The following is a 21,774-nucleotide window of genomic DNA, read 5'->3' as shown; positions in this document are numbered from 1 at the left end:
TAGTCAGATCGACTCCCTTGCTTGTTGCTTTGGATAAAAGTGTCCGCTAAGTAACTGTATTGTAAGCAGATGCTGCAGTGCCCCTCCAGGTGTGTTTGCATTTCTGCATAGGTACAGTGCATAACTTCCTGCAATGTCTCCTGGGGAAATGGAGAAACTTCAGGGTGCTATGATGATGCACAACACATACAGTGTTCGTGCAATTATGCAAAGTATAATATTGTGGTGTGCTCATCTCTATTATATTGATATTTGCTTTAGTCTTACTAGACAGGCTAAATAAGCCTGTTATAAGTGGATAACTGAATGGGCTCCACAGAAGGATTTGTCCTATTGTCATATTGGAGGTCAAAGCCCAGCATCACTGGGTGCTTGAGGTCAAGGGTCAATATTCTCACGGTCAAAGACTTTGTCTTGACTTAATTGAATACACAGGTACTCCTGGACCAAAACTGGGTCAATTACTGTGCAGCTGTTTTACTTTCCTGGTATTTAACAGATGGTCTTTTCCAGAGGGAGTAACAACGCAGACAGAATGGGAGACAGGAGGACAAAGGTCACGGATCAAAGCTCAGAAGAGCACAGCCCCAAGAGAGACAGAAAGTCTCTATACAGGGCGGCCTGTAGCCTCGTGGTTAAGGTGCATGACTGGAACACACAAGGTCAGCGGTTCGATCCCCGGTGTAGCCACAACAAGATCCACACAGCCGTTGGGCCCTTAACCCTGCATTGCTCTAGGGGAGGATTGTCTCTTGCTTAGTCCAATCTACTGTACGTTGTCTGCCAAATGCCATTAATGTAATGTAATGTAAAATGTGTGAAACAAGTATAGACTCAACAGGCACCTTGTCAACTACCGTACGGAACAAAGAAACATACCCAATCGAGCATTAATGTACAACTACCTGTTAAACTACAACTACTACCTGTTATATCGAGCACTCAGTGGATGAGCTATGGCTTGTTTTACCCATAATCTTAAAATCCTCAATTTATATTCCTGACCCTTCTTTAAAACATTTGAGGATTATTTTTAGGAAGATTATTTTTAGTTTTTTAGTTTTTTCCTGCACATGCATCCAAAAAATGTATATGTTTTCTTGACCCTTTCAGTCCCAAGAGTGCCATAAGGCACCCTCGACCCTATATCCTTTCAACCAATCAAAATGACTGCTGTCTTTCTCAACTTTTGACAAAGTCAAAGCCCCCTTGGAATTTGGGTTGGGACTGAAAAGGTTAATAGACTATTTAACTGTAATCAATCTCTGGGAGTTAGCTTCTGGAATTTGGAACACTGGGGAAGCTTCCAGTAGGATTTCCATCAGGTTTAACAGGGGCTCACACACAGAAGACAATACATCACTCGCAACCATCCTGCTCGGCTGAAGTCAGACATTTCAGACAAATGACATCCACAAGTCAGGGGACGGCTATAGATGTTTCACAAGAAGGTGGACACCCTTTCCCGTGGTCACATCTGTAATCAAGACGTCCATGTTTCGGGAAGGGTCATGACTCTTCCAGGAAGAGAGCGCAAGAAAGCTTTCTCACAGTGTACCGTGACAAAAAGTATCCTGGGAAAGAACTTCAGAACAGGAAACAACTGGCAGTTCTTTCTTTCCTGAAATGTGTGCAGTGTCATAGGAGTACTGTCCCTTGAAGCCAGTTTAAAGTCCAGCAACCGAGCATCGCTGCAACCTGCGAAGTGCAGTGGATGTCGCTGGTTGCAGCAACGTTGGCCGATTCATTAATAGATTTTTTGCTAAAGAAAACAACCACAGTCTACATCAAGCAACAATAGAACTTTCACAAACGTTCTGCAATTTCAGTCAAGCGACACACGGTCTCTGGACTATAAACTGGCCTTTAATGCTGTCTGCAACAGTGCTGTTGTTCATTCAATGATGACAATCTGTGAAACTCATAAAAGCTCTCTGTGACCTCACAATATAATCCAGGAAGCAGAAACACTGACAAACATGCAAACAAGATCACACAGAATATTCGCAATATCACAGAATTTGGAGTTAGCACTCTGAACACAAGCCCTACAATGCGCCACAGTAGAGCTGTCAATGATCAGAACAGAGGCTCATCCCTCACTGGCAACAACTGGTAAATCTCAGCTTTAATCCCACGAGTCCTGGCTCACTCCCATAACATTCGTAAAATCTTGTGTTTTATCGATAAACGAGATAAATCCCCCCCCCCCAGGATGTTGTTGAGGTACAATGCCAAATTTCCGGAAGTCTTCTCGGAAAGCACATAAGATGGAGAACGGAACGAAGCACCCAGACGGCCAGCGGATCTGGGCCAGATCTGGGCCGATTCTGGGCCGATTCTGGCCGGAAGCCAGCGTTGTCAGGCCAGGACGGCCGCAGATCCTTTGGCTATCTGGGCAGCTGAAGGAGCTGAGATTGAGAGCGCTTACAAGCCTAAGACCACAGACAGCTACAATGAATGTGATCTATATCCATGTTGTATGTGAGTGCACACATGCGTGTGTTTGTGTGTTATTACATTACATTAATGGCATTTGGCAGACGCTCTTATCCAGAGCGACGTACAACAAAGTGCATACCCATAACCAGGGATAAGTGAAAGCTGAAAGACCCTAGAGGGAAGTACAATTTCAACTGCTATCTGCACAACAAAGATAAGGACCAGGGCCTATTTGAATTATTATTATTTTTAACAAACAAACAAACAAACAAACAAACAACAAACAAAGCAAAAGTATGACCAAACCCCTTAACCAGCCAAACACTGCTTACCTAGCCAAACTAAACATACTGATACACAAGTACATCACAGAAAGACAACAATTAAGGTTCACAGGGAGGTAGGGAGGGATGGGGAGAGGTGCTCCTTGAAGAGGTGCGTCTTCAGTTTGCGCTTGAAGGTGGGAAGAGGTATGCGTGCATTTGTGTGTGTGTGTGTGTATGTATGCTTGCGTTTGTGTGTGTGTCCTAAGGTGGTAATTATTATTATTAGGTTTTTATTATTAGAATGTTATTGCCATTATTCTTCTCCATGAAAAATGAAAAACTAAATTGAAAAGCTAAATTATGGGGAGAAAAAAAAGCACTAGATTCACAATATCACAATGAGTCACATCATTGGAATTTCCTGGGATTTATTTATAAAATAAAAGAGAACGCTTACATTTCTGACCAACTAAGGTTAAGTTTGAAGTATAAATATATCTTTTGAATTTCAGTAATGCGAGTGATTTTATTTCATTAATCCCTGATTTAACTGATCTTGTTTAAAATAAATTACAAGGGGATGCATATACATCATCGCAGTGGTTGTTTACAGTACTTTACATTGGTACTGTTAAGATATAAGTCGTTATTAGTAGCTATTTCCCCACTAATGAACGTGTGCATCTATGAGTAGCTATTTCCCCACTAATGAACGTGTGCATCTATGATGTTCCTCCCAACTTCAACTGATGAGGCAAATTTGATGAATCACTTGAATATTTCAGCCGGCACACTATATGCAGTCTTATGAGGGCGTCTTCGCCATAATTCCACAAATTCTACAAACCTTAAACAACTCATAAACCTTCATGTCAGCCAGAGGAGGAGCGCAATTGCGCGCAACACAACTACCTACCGCGCAGACTCACTGGCGTGCGATAAATTAGCTGCGCGATGGCCAGTGTGCTGTAATTTGGTTCAGATTACTGTATGTCAGATGGTGAGGGCAACTCTCCGAGCTGCGTCTTAACCGTCAATTACTGCAGCACGCTAGCAAGAACAAGGAACAACCCTTCCTGTGCAGAGCGGAATGTTCTCGCAGTTTCGGCAGACAGAGTTCTAAGCTGATTCCGGTGCCATTTCACCAAAGTTAAAGTTATTGTTTCATTGACATCTGGAAGCGCCCTCGGAAAAATAACGGAGAATAGCACACTCACACTTAAGATGCTTCGAGCAGCCTGCTATGTTATGACGATAACTGGCCTACTGTACATGCATGTGCATAAGCATATGACACATACGTTTTTATATTAACCTTTTTTTTGTTATTAATTAGGCTATTATTCCATTAATCACAAATGTATTATTTTATATCCGTGTGCCTAATGCTGTGCACATGCCGTAACTGTTTATGCGCAAAGCAAGTATCCATACAGATGATCTCTTTCTATAAACAAGAAACATGTCAATCTTTTTTTTTTCACGTTGAAAGGACTAGATAAAGAAATAAGTAGCTAGCCTACTTCAGTAGCCTAAAACGCAGCTGTCTTAATGATACAGTAATCGCTTCTTGAAACTGAAATTGTCACTTTCTGACACTGTCATGATCTGTGATGACATCAAGTTACTCAATTGATTATCGCAATATCCTTTCCTTATCCCTTAACTAGGTGCTAAGACTTTAGAAATTGTCGCCTCGGTTTGGTGATGATGACGGTGATGGTGATGATGATCACCCTCCTGGTCATGTAAATGCACATCACTGATAATTAACTAGGTTACCGCATCGGGCTTCTCCAAGAACATAATGTAGATTTAGCATAATGCCGTTAATTTGTGACTGTAATAGGAAGTAATCCCTCTCCCTTACCTACCTAACTCACAAGTTTGCGGCACTGATACTCTTGGAGGGAACTTAGAAAACTCAAACCATACTCCAGAAATGCTCAGTTTCTCACATGTTGGGTCGAAACGAACACCGCAAGCAGGCGATAATAACAATTATTATAAAGAAAATATATTAATAAATACACTCACCTCAGCCCTCGTCGTTTCTATACCGAAGCAGAGCAGAAGTAACAGAGCGCAATTCGGTAGCAGCATTGTGATGGCGGGCGGTCAGACCGTATTTACAAATGTGCAGAATGGCCCAAAAAGCGCAACCTGTGGCTTGTTTATTCTCCTCTTCGTTCAATGCAATATGTGTTTTTTATCGCAGCTTATAACCTGCGTTTGGTTGCATCTTTGCTCTCACTGTGCCGTTATGACTTTTGTCCAAACTAACTTCAAGACGAGTTCAGTGCCCAGCCCACCGGGTACGACCTCCCCCGTTTGTTTGCGGAGAACACCCTTCGTAACAAACCAGCACTTGCATTTGTAGTTCGCTGGAAGAGAGTTTAGAACACATCTTTGCTATTTTAGCATCCTATTTAGCGTTGCGTTTTGAGTTCTATCGTAGTACCGTTTCTACAGAGGACTTTCATCGGTTGCGCGGGACACTTGCGTACCTGAGTTGAGAGCGCTCGGCAGCAATAGGGAACGGGCTACTGAGAAAGGGGACATTGAATACCGCATCACCAGTGTAAGTTCGTCTTACTATAAAGATTATAAATGTAAATATACATGTCTTGCATACGTACATTATATTATACAGGAATAATACGGATACCTTTGACTTTTCACATACTCTCGCGCGCAACACATACATTCAGAGGTGCACGCGCATCTAATACGCATTCGATACGGGTGGACACCGGCGGTTTCGCATTTATTCTGTTATACAGATGCCTGGTATATTTCATTGTAATTTTCGGTAAGCAGGCATAATGTGCCCGTACCGTGATTTTATGAAATTACGACTGGCAGTAAACATGTGTAGGGAATTAATTTAATGGTGGTCTCTAAGGTGTAACTAATGTTGTGTTTCCTTAATGTTGTGTTTCATTAATGAAAGTGCGTCTCAGGTGGACATGCATTAAAGCGAGGCCACACTGGATGAAGAGGTCCGGGGGCGAGAAATGAAATTTGAGGTTCGAAAAGTCGGGTCGATGCAGCTGAAAAACATGAGGCAAGTGTATCATCGCAATGTTTGCCCTTCCAGCTATTTTGTTTAATGTGACTTGACCAGGTGTTTACATTGCGTTTCCCGTTGCATGCCTGCAGGTTTCTGATACTCTCTGTGGTCGTCTGCGTTCTGCTGACGTCGGAAGTGGACGCGGTAAGTTTTGTTATCAACTTCCCCCTAGTCGGGTGATATTTCCTGCTCCCTAATGTGATTAGAAGAGCCGTACTCTTAGAATATTATAGCTTGCAGTGATTATGGGTTGTGTTTGGTGACATAATGCTGCATACAATGAGGTGTTTTCTATTTTGCGGAAATATTGTTTATATGGATCGTAAACCAAGCAGTTAGTTTAAAAACAAACTCATCCTGCTGTTACTGCCCCCTGCGTGTTTAGCTTTTTGAACATGTACTCCGGCCCTTAGTGAAGTTAAGGTAACGTGTTTCGGATAATCCTTATAATTGCCCTGAGAAACGTTATGAGCGTCATTACAGGAAAAAAAGGCTTCACTTTTAACCGTGGTTGGCTTATATTTTGCATGGAACTTCTATGGGTTTCCTGGCCATATTCCCAACCTAGCAATCCCTGCCTATCTCTGATCCCTTCCTCTCTCTCTTCCTCCCTCTTCCCTCCCTCTCCCCCTCTGTCCCTCTCTCTCTCTCTCCCTCCCTCCTCTCTCTCTCCCTCTCTCCCTCCCTCCTCTCTCTCTCCCTCTCTCCCTCCCTCCCTCCCTCCACTAAAATGGGGTGAGTGTTCTTGTGTAGATTTGTGCCGTGCGTTGTTCAGGTAGTGTTCACTGAAACACTTTGAGACCCTGAGGTGACTGATACAGATGCTACATGAATGCAGTCTGACCTCAGTCCTGTATTTTGGCCGTATCATATATCTGAAAAGGAACCTGCAGCCCTTTTTCCCTCTTTGAACACAAACTCAAGTGGGGTTTTTCTTCTGCTTCTCTGCCTGGTCTCGCACCTCCAACCATGAGCCATGAGCATGACTCAGATGTTGTGGAAGAACATTAATGTAAACTCTGAGCAGAACACAGGGAAGCAGCAGCTTCCACCGGAAGCTAACGTCCGTCCAATGGTAGTTTATCTCCAGAGGAATGTGGTTTATGATTGTAATAATAATAATAATAATAATCAGACCAATAACTATAGGGAAAATGACAAATAACTGCACAATGCCCCTATGTTCGGAAGACCGCATTGGCTCACGATGGTCCGGTTCGTAGTCTCCCGTTAGCAACAGCTTCCCCACCACAATCTCACAGTGGAGCACTATTATGTGACTAGTATGTAACTAGTACCACGTTTTTATGAAAACAGAAGGAATTGTACTTTACACACACACACACGAAAACCAAAGCTGATCTCAAAGTAATTTTTTAGTTATTCGCCATGAAAGTTGCACTCTCCAGAACATTGTGAGCTAACTTGGTGTTGGGAACACGGTGCGTTTACGTTTCCTCCTGCCGAAGAAGGCGTTGAGTTCTCTGAGACGCGGTGGTTCGTGACTCAACGGAACGGGATCCTCCTCCAGGGCTCTGCTAACCTCCTCAGATGTGATTGATGTTAGCATGAAAAGCATTGGGTCCTGTGTGTTACTTTAACCTGCTGGCCTGGATGGGTCCAATGGGACACACATGGTCAGGCAGTGGGCCGCAGCTCTCTGCAGTTTCCATCCAGCCGACAGCTGCAGTAAAGCTGGGTGTAGGATGCGCGCTGAATCTGCGATTTAACAAAGTGCAGACAATCCCGTTCACTTCGGTTGTATTCGTTTAGCGCTTTTCATGGCAGGCGGTCCCAAAGACACTTTACATAATAACAGAAGGGGAGAAAAGTATCAGGACATATCAGCCCTGAGCCCCCAAATAGCAGATGAGGTAAAACGACTCCCTAGTTGGAGAAACTCCCTCAAACTGTGGTGAGAAAAAACTCAGGAGGAAAACCGGCAGAACAGAAAAGGGCGTGTGTATGAGTGTGTGGATGCGAGTGTGTGTGCGTTTGTGTGTGTGAATATGCTTCTACGTGTATATCTGAGCATCTGTGTTTGCATATACAGCGCAGTCCGTAAGTATCTGGACTGTGCTACAATTTCTGTTCTTAATGCTGTTTCTGATTCGTGAGGTGAATTCAATCAATTCCTTAGACCAGGTATGAGAACTTTCAATATCTAGTCTTGATTCTAGGCTTTTGTTGTCCTTTGGAGTCTGTTATGATGTGGGCCAGAGTAGCCTCAGCCTCATAATGGCTTCCTTGACTGTCACTGCCACAACTCTGGTCTTCCTTTGTCAACACAATAGACTCCAAAGGCGATCAAAAGCAAAGAATCAAGACTATATACTGAAAGCTTTCGTATACCTGCACTATGGAAGCGATTTAATACACCTGACTAATTGGAAACGGCTTAGAAGCCTGTCCAATTACTGTTAGTTCACATCCCTTAAAATGGATAAAAATGGATGTAATTCCAAACTCAAATGATCACTCAGTGTGGCTGTAAATACCCTCAAATTAAAGTCAGTCCACACTTCATATTCATTCAACCTCATATTCACTGTTTCATTTCAAATCTAATGTGCTGCAGGACAGAGCCTAAAGAATAGAAATTGTACCACTATCCTAATACTTACAGACCTCACTGTGTACAGTATATGTCTGTGTGCGTGCACGTAGGTGCGTGAGTGCGTTTGTGTGTGCGTTTGTGAGTGCGTTTGTGAGTGCGTTTGTGAGGGCGTTTGTGAGTGCGTTTGTGAGGGCGTTTGTGAGTGCGTTTGTGAGTGCGTTTGTGAGGGCGTTTGTGAGTGCGTTTGTGAGTGCGTTTGTGAGTGCGTTTGTGAGGGCGTTTGTGAGTGCGTTTGTGAGTGCGTTTGTGAGGGCGTTTGTGAGTGCGTTTGTGAGTGCGTTTGTGAGTGCGTTTGTGAGGGCGTTTGTGAGGGCGTTTGTGAGGGCGTTTGTGAGGGCGTTTGTGAGGGCGTTTGTGAGTGCGTTTGTGAGTGCCTTTGTGAGGGCGTTTGTGAGGGCGTTTGTGAGTGCGTTTGTGAGTGCGTTTGTGAGGGCGTTTGTGAGGGCGTCTGTGAGTGCGTTTGTGGGTGTGCGTTTGTGAGTGCCTTTGTGAGTGCGTTTGTGAGGGCGTTTGTGAGGGCGTTTGTGAGTGCGTTTGTGAGGGCGTTTGTGAGTGCGTTTGTGAGTGCGTTTGCGTTTGTGAGTGTGTTTGTGAGTGCGTTTGTGAGTGCGTGTTCGTTTGTGTGTGTGTGCGTGTGTGTGTGCGTGTGTGAGTGCGTGTGTGAGTGCGTGTGTGAGTGCGTTTGTGAGTGCGTTTGTGAGTGCGTTTGTGAGTGCGTGTTCTTGTGTGTGCGTGTGTGTGTGCGTGTGTGCGTGTGTGAGTGCGGGCGTTTGTGAGGGCGTTTAGAGGGCGTTTGTGAGGGCGTGTGTGAGTGCGTTTGTGAGGGCGTTTGTGAGGGCGTTTGTGAGGGCGTTTGTGAGGGCGTTTAGAGGGCGTTTGTGAGTGTGTTTGTGAGTGCGTGTTCGTCTCTATCTCCTACGACGTGATGCGTGAGTACTGTGACAGTGAGGACAGGTCACTGAAGGTTTTTGTGATTCTTCCTCTTTCCTGGGGAAAAGGCTGGCCCCCTCACTCGATACAGAGGAGTAATGAACGTTCCCCAAGGCCTGATAAGAGCATTCCGGGACGAAGGAGGGTTGGAGGAAAAATGTTTAGGAGATAAGCGAACGAGGAACTGGGCAGCTATAGGAAACCACGCAGGACTTTCACTTTCCTTGAAAATGTCATGCAGATACATTTCAGCGAAATAGTTGCGCTGATTACCGCTCCCAGCAACTGTTTTTTGTCGAACTTCCGAGAAGAGCCGTCTGCTTGGTGCGTGTTTTACATTTAACCTGCCTGACACCTATCTGCACGCTCTGCTGCAAACTGGTTTATGGGCATTACGGACATTATGATAAGGTAGTTTGAATCGTTTGGTGGTCTGGTGGAGTTTTGTGACACAAGATTATGGGTGTGTATGACCGTTGGGGACCATGAAGTTTTAACTGAAGAAGGCCAACCAATCGATCACGAGTCAATGCTGTGGTTGATCTGTAGATCCAGGAAAGCTGCTATTGGTCCTATTGGTGCATGATGTCCTTGAAGGCTTTGACCTTTGATTTGATTTTCAGTTTGTTTATGACAGTGGGTTATTCTGCGAAAAATCACCCAGACGTGTGGAGGTTGACCCCTCCAGTTCTGCTCAAACTTTGTGTCTTCCCGCTCACAGAATGACCCATGTGTCTGTTCTAGTATATTGGTAGGCTTGCTGCAACATACTGTACTTTTCTATGATCTTGAGCATAAGGTTTTTAAGGGACATACACAATGATGATGATGGAAGCGCTTATAAGTAAAATGTTCTTATTGCATTTTGTGAATATTGTTGCTTCAGGATCACTACCCAGTGTTGGAATAGTCTCACTGCTGTTCTCATTAAGATGGTGTGGCAAAGCTAAATACAAAATTAATTTCAAACTCTTGCCCTTCTCTAACATTATGGGGTAATTTCATGCTGGAACTGCTAACAAAATGCTAACAAAAATCTAGCTATTTTCCATACGATTTAATTGTTGGGAACCCAACATTGGCAGAATCCAGCATTCGCTGAAAGAGGTTTGTGTGTTATATTACCAGATTTAATTTATTGGTTTTCCTCGTAATATTCAGAATTCTTTTAAATCTTTGCTGACGGCATGTGCAATTGATTTCTCTTCTGGCTAACTGACAGTCAGAAGTGGTTTTCTCAGCGAACAGCCGTAGAATCTCCCATGACACTGAGGAATGCGCTAAATGTTGTTTTTGTTGTGATACGCACAACACGTGCTGCTCATTGTCCCTCCGTATTGCTGTTTAAACTCAAAGCGATTCCATATTCTGACAAATGATAGAAAAACAGCAACTCCTAATTTCAGTCATGACTCACTGTCTAGGGGATATTGAGCAACTACCATTGTGGAATTTGATCTTTTTACAAGAACGTTTGAATCTTTTTTTTTTTTACAAAGTGGGAAGAGTCCGGGTGTTGGGAAATAATACACGCCTCAATGGAGAAAGCAGTCACTGCAGTGGGAACTATTTTCCATTCCATTTTCAGATTTCTGCCTATTTGTTTGGGCCAAATGGAATAACAAGTCACATCCAATATGTTCCATTCTGCCTGGCAGAATTCGGTCTCTGTAAACAGCAAGATTTAGGACGTCTGAGTACGATCGGGAAAGTGTAAATTCCTTCTCTAATCATGGTGCCCATGGACAGAGCCCTGATGAGCCATCACTGGCGGTATGTGTGCATAGTGTGCAACAGTGGCTGTGTGACAATGTCCCCCGAGTCTTCAGGAAATCAGGAAGATCCCATTTTCCTCCTCCAACGCCCACCTTCTCCAGGGACAGGAAGTGGCCTCGATGTTCCTGCCAGAGCTTCTGGAATAATGCCGCAAACAACTACTTGTCTTGAGTGGGCGAGAGGAAACTCTGTGTGCTGAAGCATTGTGGGTAAAAAAAAAAGAAAAAAGAAGAAGGGATGTTTGTGTTTCAGTTTCAGGGGGCAGGTAGTGTTCTGAGTGCTTCAGTTACACGCGCTTAACCACAGATTCCAGACTCCCGATAGTTCCCATACTCCCATTGCCTGGTGCTGGGGTGGATAGCTCAAGTCTATACCTTCCTCTGTCATGGGATTCCTTCTTCCATTTGGCATCATTCTGCTCTGTGCATTACTTTCGCAATGGACACGGCTTCCCTGAACGTACATCGTAAAAAGCATTGAACCACTCAGCGTTGTTTGTGGTTTTCCTTACTACTAGCATTGCTTTTGAGGGCAAGGATGCCCCCCCCCCCCCTCTGTCAAAACAAGAGTGAAAATCCAGTATGAGAGAAAGTTAAAGTCTGTTATTCAGAGGGTATTTCTCTGTACAGTGAAGTCATTGTGTGTTCCTGCGGTTGGCGTGTTTGCACACGGCTTAAACAGACACCGGGAGAGCTGGAGTTGAGAAGTGCAGAGTGCGTGGGAGAAGGTTTTCACGACCGCAAACTCTCCCCCCGACGGAGCCATACCGCCACGGTTTTTGGTTTTACCGTAAACGCTCACGTTTATGATCGCACTCGGTCGCAAAAAACGTGCGCTTTGTGTTTTGGAAACTGCAGGCTCGTTTCAGGGCTGGAAAGAGGCCGTTTGTGTCCGTTAATTTCGAGCCCATCACGAGGCTATTCAGAATTGTTTGTTTGATACATGCAAGTGTATACACGCAAATTAGTCCTGGCTGGTCACATTGTGATGGTCACCTTCACAAAGATGCTTTATAAAAACATTAGGCAAGATTGATCCAGATCCCTCAAAAATTGAGCAAGTGAGGTAAAAAAAACAACAACTACACAGCGGGAAGATGAAATGCTCAAACAGTCGTGAGAATGAACTCCCCTGTGGAACGAAGGCTCTGGAGGAGCGTGGATAAAGAGGGGGGGGGGGCCATCCTCCGCTTGCCAGCCCAGTGTCAAGAGTTAAAGATAAGCCAAATGATAATACACAGCTAATGAATCTGTAGCAAGTAGACTTAAGTAGTCGGGGAGATCATAGCCTGGGATATTAAACTACACAAAGGTTGAGTTTTCCAGTGTTTTAAGAAATAATTAATCCAGGGAAGCGGGTTTGCTCTCTGTTCTCGAGCAGATGTTCAGCATGTGGGCTGGTTCTGGGTTTGGCTCTGTCTGATGGCAAAGGGAGGTTTCAAGGCCTCATAATGGGAGGAGCCACCATGTGCAGTCAGTCACTGACTCATTGAGCCAATGAAAAGGCTTTTCTCTTCGGCACGGAGCAGGCCTGTTCAAATGAATGGCTCACTGATCAATATTCAGTCTCCCATAGCCAGGCCTCACCCTGCTTTCGAGTGATATCAGAACGTTAGTTTTCTCAGAGTTCGGTAAACATCATAAATGGGCCATCCGTCTCCTTCACGTTCACGTGTTTACGGTTGGATAATTGGAACGAAAGATTTTGTGTGGCTGCGTATTAGTTCCCGTCAGACTGTTTACATTCTAGGCAAGCAATTTTGGGCTATTTCTGGGGGCTATGAATGCAAATACACTGGAAATTGAATGCATCACAGGATGTCTGTGTGTTTTAAATGTGTAGTTTTGGTTCCCTTATGGCTATAGTTCATGGAGGAGTCTGTTTGTTCGACCATTTTGGCAAGAGTGGGTATGCTACAACTTTGCCAATTCATGCTGCATTTAGAATCCCGATTTTCCCCGCCTTGATCATCCAACATTGTTTGGTGTTCACGTTGGCCTTTCCAGCGGGAAACTCGTATTGACCGTGAATCCAACGCCGCTTGAAAGCAGGGCCACTCCGAGGCTGTGGTGACTCTCGGTTCCAGTCATCAAACAGGTTCCCACTGCAGTAAACTTGTCTAGAACAAGAGGGGCTTTTACCCGGGACATGCCTCTAGAGCAGAGGACATACCTCAACTGCTCTCAAGGTCCTCGAGGGTCGAGAACTGCTGGTTTTCCACCCTCCCTTTTCCTGGGAGTCAGGTGTGAAGACTGAAGTCTGGCCAATCAGTAGCACTAATCACCCGGGATATCAAGGTGTAGCTGTTTGACGGAGCACAGCACACACAAGTTTTCATTGAAGCCAGACACCCCAGCTGCTGAGTGTCTCTCTCTGAGATCATTTTGTAGATAAGCTTGTCGAATGTGTCTTACGCAGCTTACATTTCACAAGTTATCCTCACAGCTGGATGTTGACTGCGGGAATTCAGGTTAAGTAACTTGATCGAGGTGACAACTGCGGTGCCCCTACTGGGAGTCTGATCCGCAGTCTCGGGTACACGGTTCTAGACCCTTCCATTGCAGTGTTTTCCAGTGGAAACTCAAGATACCCTTCCCTTTAGCCTCTAGCCTGTTAATTTGCCTAATGTGACCCATTTTCCAGCCGGACAGTTGGTCTCTTTGTGTACTTCTGATGCTTCTCTATCGCAGCACACAAAAAAGGACCATTGAAAGAAAATTCTTGGAAATAGTGAGGCATCATTTTTTACTTTGGTGAGCTAATTTTGAACTGGACTTTATGGTTATATATTGCATCTTAATGAAATGAGACACGCTTTTGCCTTGGTGCTACAGTCAGGAATTCTGAACTTCATTCACCCTCTACAGAGATCCTGATGAAGCACGGAATTCTGAACCTCATTCCCACTTTACATTACATTACATTGAATGTAACTTAGCAGACTTTTATCCAAAGCCACGTACAGTTGATTAGACAAAGCAGGAGACAATCCTCCCCTGGAGCAATGTGGGGTTAAGGGCCTTGCCCAAGGGATTCGAACCGCCGACCTTGCGGGTCCCAGTTACGTACCTTAACCGAGCCCAAACAGAGATCATGACACAATGCGGAATTCCGGACCTCATTCAGAGATCCTGATACAGTGACTTCCTGGTGCCGGGGCCCTGCCGTTCCTCGCTTCCTTTTATAGTCCGAACGCGTTGCAGCGTCTCCGGCTGCTGCCGGCCTGTTTATCTTCTGCGGATGCTGTCCCGGTCTTGGCAGGACCTGCAGAAGTGCGCTGGGTGCCTGGCTCTTCTCTTTGGGAGAGCGGAGCTTTCCTGTAGATGCCAGCACATTCCTGTTGGCCTCAGTGAGAATGTGCTCTCGTCCTCCTTGGTGTCTGAAGGGATTCTGACCTGTTTTAGTCATGAAGGCTTCATCTCATCGATTGCGTGGGTCTTCATTTCGAAGATCAAATCTGTTCAATATTCAGTGCATTCTGGGAAGGCTCTGAGACACTCTCTGGCCAGGTGCATTCTGGGATAGTGCTGAGACACTGGGGGCATTCTGGGACTGTGTGAGCTGTGTGACAGTCTCTCTGGCCAGGTGCATTGTTGGACAGAGCTCTGTGATAGTCTCTCTGGCCAGGTGCATTGTGGGACAGAGCTGTGTGACACTCTCTCTGGCCAGGTGCATTGTGGGACAGAGCTGTGTGACACTCTCTTTGGCCAGGTGCATTGTGGGCCAAGGCTGGGATGGTGTCTCTGGCCAGGTGCATTGTGGGGCAGTGCTAAGACACTCTCTCTGGCCAGGTGGATTGTGGGACAGGGCTAAGGTGTTCTCTCTGGCCAGGTGCATTCTGGGTCAGGGCTGAGACAGTGTGCCCCCCTGGTCCTCTCTCCACAGCCTCCAGCTGCTCTGTGTCAGTCACACGTCCGCAGGGACGGCTTTCTCCTCGGGGCTCCATGACAAATGCCAAACATAGCCGGCTCAGGGATGTCAAATTCTGGTCACGGGGTCATCAAAATACGTTGCGTCTTATCCCAATGAACACTCCCTTCCACACACACGCATGAGTACACACACATCCTCACACTGTCAGATTTCACTTTCGCGAGATGGTTGGTTATGTGAAATATCAGGCACGACCCACATACACATTCATTCTTTCTCTTTTCATAGAAACGGTATCTTCCTGTTAATTTCCGCATGACTGCGTTGGCGCATATCGTAGCTCTTATAGTCCTATGACTGCACTGCTGTCTGCGCTGACACAACTGTGCTTCACAAGTTATCTGATAGCTGTCATACTATAGACAAAGAAATCAACTTTAAAGGCGAAAGTATTCGGCGTGTTTCTCTGACAGGAGAAGTTTCTGGAATGTGTGTGGGGCAAGGAGTCAGGTTTCGCAGTGGTCTAGGAGGAGATGAGGGGGGAAATTAAGGTTTCCTGAATCCTGGCCCACAACTGCCCACATCTACTCACAAACACACTCTACACCGCCGTCCATTGACCCTCTGACCTCGTGACCCTTTGACCCCTGTGAGTTTGCCTATCACAGACTCGCCAGCCTTCAGATGGGCACATCTAGAAAGAGCAGAAATCTCTCAGCAATAAAGTGACAGCAGAGGTACTGTTTTCTTCTTCAAAAATCAAGTTTCCCAAATGTACCCTGAAAGTACAATAATGTTCTTTGGGTACAAATGAGGATGTTTTGCAAGAAAAAAAAGGTTAAAATGAATGACTATATTGCTGGCTAGGGGTACACTTTAATGTAACAAAATCATGTTCACCTTTCAAGAGAATTTAAGCTGTGTAGGCTCTGGATAAAAACATCTGCTACAAGAGAAAAATGTGTGTGTGTGTGTGTGTGTGCGTCTGTGTATATGTGAGTGTGAGTGCGTGCTTGTGCGAATGAGTGTGAGTGTGTGTGAGTGTGTGTGTGTGTGTGTGTGTGTGTGTGTGTATCTGTGTTTGTATGTGCTTATGCGAGTGTGTGTGTGTGAGTCCGTGTGTGCGTGCCCGTGTGTGTGCTTCATTTTAAAAAATAAGCCTGTGAAGTGTCTTGCAGTAAAGAGATTTGGCTTTCCACAGAGAGCTCATTCCTGTTTTTCCCAGAGAGAAGATGGCTCCACATAATTTGCTACTACTGGTCCAGTTTCTCTGGGTGTTTCCTAACTGCCCTGTAACGCTGTGCTAACGTTTCCCAAATGCTCTAAATGAATGGTCCTCCAGGTGCTAAGGACATGGCACGTTGAGCATGTCCGATTTGACCCAGTTCACAGGAAATGCATCCTGAATTGGCAGGAAGTGAACTAACTAAACGAGGGCTGTGCTTTAGACGGGTGATTTATCAAGCCCTCAATAAACACCCAGGAGGGAGAGTATTAAACATGAAGTCACATGTTTAGAGAAAGCGCCATTTGTTTAATGGAGGGTTTTATGTCTGTTAATTCAAGTTATGCTACACAAACAGATGTCTTGGGAGTAAGAACATCCTGATGGTGAACGTAATTTAGGCTTTGCATTCAGTTAAAAAGAAAGCACATTTTAATCCTTGTAGGGTCGGTTTTGCATACACAGATTAGGCCCAGTCCTGGACTAAATCGAGTTTTGTCCAGCACTGGGCCTAATATGTGTTTTTGAAACTGGCCCACAGAGTGTCAGTCTTGGTTGCATTGTGTATTTTTGGAATTCTATTAGCGTACAGTACAGTTTATTCAGCTGGAAATGGTTCCTTGCTCTGCGTTTCAAGTTAAGATGAGGTGCAGATAAAGAGAAATTTTGAGGACTTCCTGCCTGTTTTCCCCATGTAATTCAACAAGTGTCTCTAATCTTTACTGCTGCACATTTCACCAACAGATTGATTTTACAGATTTCCTGCTTGGTTCTGTGCGTATGCCAATGTGAAATATTTCCCATGACCCTTCACAAGACTAGAATATGGCCCAAATCTTCCAGGCACTTCCTCTGTAGAGTGGAGGAGTCCCGCACCTCAAATGACGCAGAATGTACAAGAGTCCTCTGTTTCAGAGGGTAAAGGAAATCATCTTCTGTGGCTGTGACGCAAATTGAGATCTCGGGATCTGAGATTACGATAAATAATAATTTGTTATTTATCTGACGCTTTTATCCAGAGCGACTTACAGTTGTTAGACTAAGCAGGAGACAATCTCTCCCCCGGAGCAATGTGGGGTTATTTTTGTATTTTTGTATTCTAATGTGTTCTTCAAGGGTTCCAATTGTATCTGTATGGTCACGCTAGGACTCCGAACCGTACTGTCCTCTAGGGTCCTCTTCACACTTGTTCCTGTGTTCAATCTGCACTTCGTTGTACGTCACTCTTGGTGCCGTGTTATACACACCAAGTGGGTACCATGCACACTGGTGGGGACTTGGTCCTGAGTTGCACAGTGTATTTGCGCAAAAACAACAGAAGCTGAACTACTGAATTCAATTAAATTCAACTTTTTCCCAGAAGACTGTCACAGAGACGCTTCACAGAGTAACGGAAGAGAAGACAAAATGCCAGCCCTGAGCCCCCAGATCACACATCTCCCTTATGGGGAGAAAACCTCCCAGATGGGAAGAAATCTGAGCCTGGGGGGGGTCTAATCTTTCCCTTATCATCGGCTCCAGGGGGGTGATGTCACCATCCAGTAATGTACACACGCGTGGCACACCGCTCTCCCCTCACTGCGGTTTCTCTAGAGAAGCTGCAGTCTCTGGGGACCTCGGATAGCGACGTGTGGTGAGAGTGCGGGTGGTGCCGGAGACCCGCATCAGCCTTTTCACACGTACGGCCTTCCCCCAGAATGTTCTGGAACCGTACCCTTCAGCGGGGAGAAGGAGAGGGGGAGCTGGAGACAACGTAGCAGAAAAAGTTGTTCTGCCATTTTCCAAAAGTGTTCCAGCTGTTTCTATGTTGGCAAGAGCAAAGTTGCAAATGCTCATGGGTCAACTTGACTTGCTTCACCAGGACATCCATTCAGGTACTTTGTTTATTTGTACTCAAAGAAGTTAAGAAAACAATCATGCCAAATAAATTATAAACTCCTAAGCTCCTCTGGCTTGTAAGCCAAAGTTTATTTTTAAATCATACCTTCTCAGCACTGTATTAGTCTTGGTTATTCTATTGACCTACTTCCATCCCATTGTAGCTCTGAGTATTTGACTGTCACTTCCAACCATTGGCACCATTTTGCATAAGTGCTCTCTGGTTGTTAAAATACCGGATGATTCTTGGATGGGTGAGCAAGAGAATCCACTAGCGTTGGTGGAAAAATTAATCCGCCTTATTTTCTGTGTTCAATGCGTGAAGGCAGCTGTTGGGCATGATCAGTGGTAAATGTCTTTTTTTTCAATTTTTTTTTTTTTTCCGATTTGGTAGCCAATTGTACCCCGTCAGATTCAATTAGAGTTAGTTTTAGATACACCGCCCATACCCCATCCCTCGGCGGCCTGAAGGAGAACGACACACCTTCTTCAAGCCGTCTCGTCTCATTCCGAGGAGCCGTGATTCCAAGGCGCCCGAGGTGCTTTATTGTGCTGCGATCTACTAACCCTGCCAAGTCCCTCCCCCTGGAGCAGTGAGCCAATTATGCTGCTCCACGTGAGCCGGCCAAACTTGGCTTTTGGCAGGACCGGGAATCGTCCCCGGTGTGCAACTGCAGTGAACTGCAACCGCAAGTCCGCTGCATCTTAGCCTGTTGCGCCACCGCGGCCCCTCGTAAATGTCTTTTAAAACCGTTTGTAGCCCTGTGTTCTGTGATAGGCTTGTCATGAGTCTTCAGGCTGCTAGAACAGCAATCATTAAATATGGACCTCAAATCCAAATCCACAACCGGTTTTCTTATCTCACAGGTTAATTAGTTGAACAATTAGTGCCACTGATTGGCCAGACTGACTTCACACCTGACTCCCAGGTAAAGGGAGGGTGAGAAACCAGCAGTTCTCAGACCTTGAGGGCCGTGATTTGATGATCCCTGTGCTAGAAGACCCAGCCATTTCTGCCACGGGCTGCGAGCAGCAGGTGGAGAGGGCTGTTGATTAGGTCCAGGCACGCGGCCGGGGCCGGTGCTGTTGGCTTTGCATGCGAAGGGCCTTTATCTTTCTGCTTTTTAACGCGTGTCCATCTGGTATGTGTTGGAGGAGGCACATAAATCCAGCGGTTACGTGCCTGGCATAGCTAAGGGATAGGAGAGGGATGGTGCTCACTGCAGATGTCACAAGATGGCCGCATCGGGCTGAGCCATGTCCACACACTGTAACGGGCTCCCCTGTACCGCAGAACAGCTGTGTGTAGCCAAGTGTGTGTATCCAGGTGAACTACAGAGAAGTGTGTGTGTATCCGGGTGAACTACAGAGAAATGTGTGTATTCTGGTCGACTACAGAGAAGTGTGTGTATCCAGGTAAACTGCAAATAGGTCACTATGACCTGAGCTGTTTGTTATCCTTTTTGCTGTGAAAACCATTCATAATGTGGTCTGCAAGAGTATTTGGCTTCCTTTATAAACGTGAGTGATTTATGTTTCCAGTGTGTGTTTTGATCCGAGCTTCTCCCATGCAGTTTGGGCGTGGCGAGATGCAGTTAAACATTGCCAGCGTCTGGCACGGAGATGGTATGGCCTTCCACTGTATCACACATACACTTCTCACCTCATTCCAGGCCATTAAAAACACATCCAGGGCGCACAGATGGTTCTGCTCTCCCCCCCTCCCTTACTCCCCTTCCACCTCCCCACCCAGGGTTCTGTTCATCCCACCCCTCATTCCGCTTTTTTGGGCTAACCCCCGGTCTGGTGGGTCTGGTTCCCAACGAGCTAAGAGCAGGGTCTCTTATTGCTAATTGGCAGCTGGTTTGGTCTTTGTATCCCGGCGTTGTGTCTCCGTCTCTTCATCAACAGCCCGTGTTTTGGTTAATTCGACTTTTCATGTCTCCTTTGAAACGCTTTGATGTGGTGCAAGCAGTCGGAGCAGAAGATCTGATCACTGGGTGTCCTCTGAATCTGGCTGAAGGGGTGTAATTGGTGGTGGGGGGAGGGGGGGGCGGGTGGTTGGGACCACTTACATCGCCATTGTATTCACGGCCTTTGTTTCAGATGGAATCTGAGTCGCCCACTTTGAAGATGCTCAACTCCTCCGGGCGGGAGTGATTGATGAATGTTTATCGTTCCACCTTTCGACCTCGTGTTGCTGACCCGTAAACTCATCTCGCATTTCTGAAGCTTTGAAAATGAAGCACGGCCCTGTCCAGGCCCGAAGCCTTTCAGACCTTCCTTGAAATGATAGGGGATGCCCACGCTGATGAGTATCTTCAACATCCTCTACTCAGTTTTCACTCTTAAGAGTTCACTCAGCCCCATTGAGTTGTACATAAAAACAAGTGATCGCAGTCGAGTTGTTGGCAGTAAAAAGCTGGCCGCCTCACTAAACGCTGACATCTTTGGTCATTTCTGGAAAAGATGAGGGATTTGGTTTCCTGCCCTTACATATTTGGTGATTTGTTCTGCTCGGGGGGGATGGAGTTATGCCGCGCGCAGATTTCACACGTCGGCTGTGAGCGGCCGTGGGCCAGGACGAACGCGCACAGCTGCACACCACCGGGGGAGGCGGGCCGGTCCGGGCCGGTCCGAATGCCTCCGCTGCCCTTTGACCTGGAAGTTTTCATGATGAGACAATAGCACACGAGCGTGACCGGGTTAGGTGTCCTTTGCGGGACGTCTGTCCGGTGTCCAGCGGGCGGTTGCAACATCTTGAGCCGGGGGGGGGTTGGGAGGGGGGGGGGACCACAGACTCCTCTTGCCCGCTCCCCCCCCCCCCCCCCCCCCCCCCCCGCGCCAGTCCTGGGCCCTGAGACAGCTGTCGTAGGGTCAATGCGTATCCTGTGTCCCGGCCAGAATTTCACAGTGCTGTCGGTGAAGAGCCCTCTGCCACCCAGGGTGTTTTATTTGGGCATTACAGATCTCGCTGAGTGAAGCTTAGATGCTCCCAGGATTGCTTTGGCAGTGTGTTGTCTCCGGTGGCTTTTCCCCCCCCAGTGCTGGGACTGTGGTGGGCTGATCTGTTTTTAATTTACGGTGCGGGACTGATGCGTGTTTTCGTGAGCCGTTTGGGTTTTAGTGTCCTGCTCGTACCTCGCATCAGCAGGGTCCCTCGTGGAAACTGAGCTGCTCTTCAACCGCTGTCCTTCCAGTTACGAAAACAAGCACACCTGCTGCGCCGCAGTGGAAGTGATGGAAATGGTTTTCCGCTGTGATATGACATACAAGCACACACACACACACACGCACACACACACTAACTCACTAGCACACACGCAGGCATACATACTGTACACATGTACCCGCATACACACGCGCATGCACACGCCACACATAGCACACATGCACAGACTTGCACACACACGCATACATGCACATGCACGCAAATACACACATACACACACGCATGCACACACCCACACACACATACATGCACATGCATGCAAATACACACACACACGCACTACATTATTCTTATTCATTCAAACCAAAAAGACCCAGTCCTTGAAATAGCAGTTTTGTATGGGGAGTGTTCACAGTCTGACAGACACAAGACTGAACAAAGGCGTTTTGAGCGCACTGTACGTCTTTCAGAGTAAGGGCACACAGGTTTGAAATGATCACATCACAGGAGTACGCATAGTTA

At 46.1% G+C, this 21,774-nt stretch overlaps 2 protein-coding genes across 3 annotated transcripts in view; one reads left to right on the top strand and one right to left on the bottom strand.

The window, feature by feature from the left end:
• LOC133117055 (collagen alpha-1(IV) chain-like) overlaps positions 1-4,987 on the bottom strand; it is a 60,256-nt gene extending 55,269 nt beyond the window's left edge. The window contains exon 1 of the mRNA XM_061227144.1: positions 4,746-4,987. Coding sequence (XP_061083128.1) covers positions 4,746-4,811 — 66 coding nt within the window. The 5' untranslated portion in view covers positions 4,812-4,987. The remainder of the gene's footprint in view (positions 1-4,745) is intronic.
• Positions 4,988-5,061: 74 nt separating this feature from the next.
• Positions 5,062-21,774, top strand: part of LOC133117054 (collagen alpha-2(IV) chain-like) — a 70,331-nt gene continuing 53,618 nt past the window's right edge. Inside the window, exons 1-3 of one of the 2 annotated variants that reach the window (XM_061227142.1) lie at positions 5,062-5,289; positions 5,662-5,775; positions 5,871-5,925. In XM_061227142.1, the coding sequence (XP_061083126.1) occupies positions 5,726-5,775; positions 5,871-5,925 (105 nt within the window). In that variant the 5' untranslated portion in view covers positions 5,062-5,289; positions 5,662-5,725. The remainder of the gene's footprint in view (positions 5,290-5,661; positions 5,776-5,870; positions 5,926-21,774) is intronic. The other variant, XM_061227143.1, reaches the window with a different exon arrangement.

Source organism: Conger conger, chromosome 17 (assembly GCF_963514075.1).
Source record: "Conger conger chromosome 17, fConCon1.1, whole genome shotgun sequence".
In the NCBI taxonomy this organism is placed as follows: domain Eukaryota; kingdom Metazoa; phylum Chordata; class Actinopteri; order Anguilliformes; family Congridae; genus Conger; species Conger conger.
This window is presented reverse-complemented; position numbering and strand designations above follow the sequence as displayed.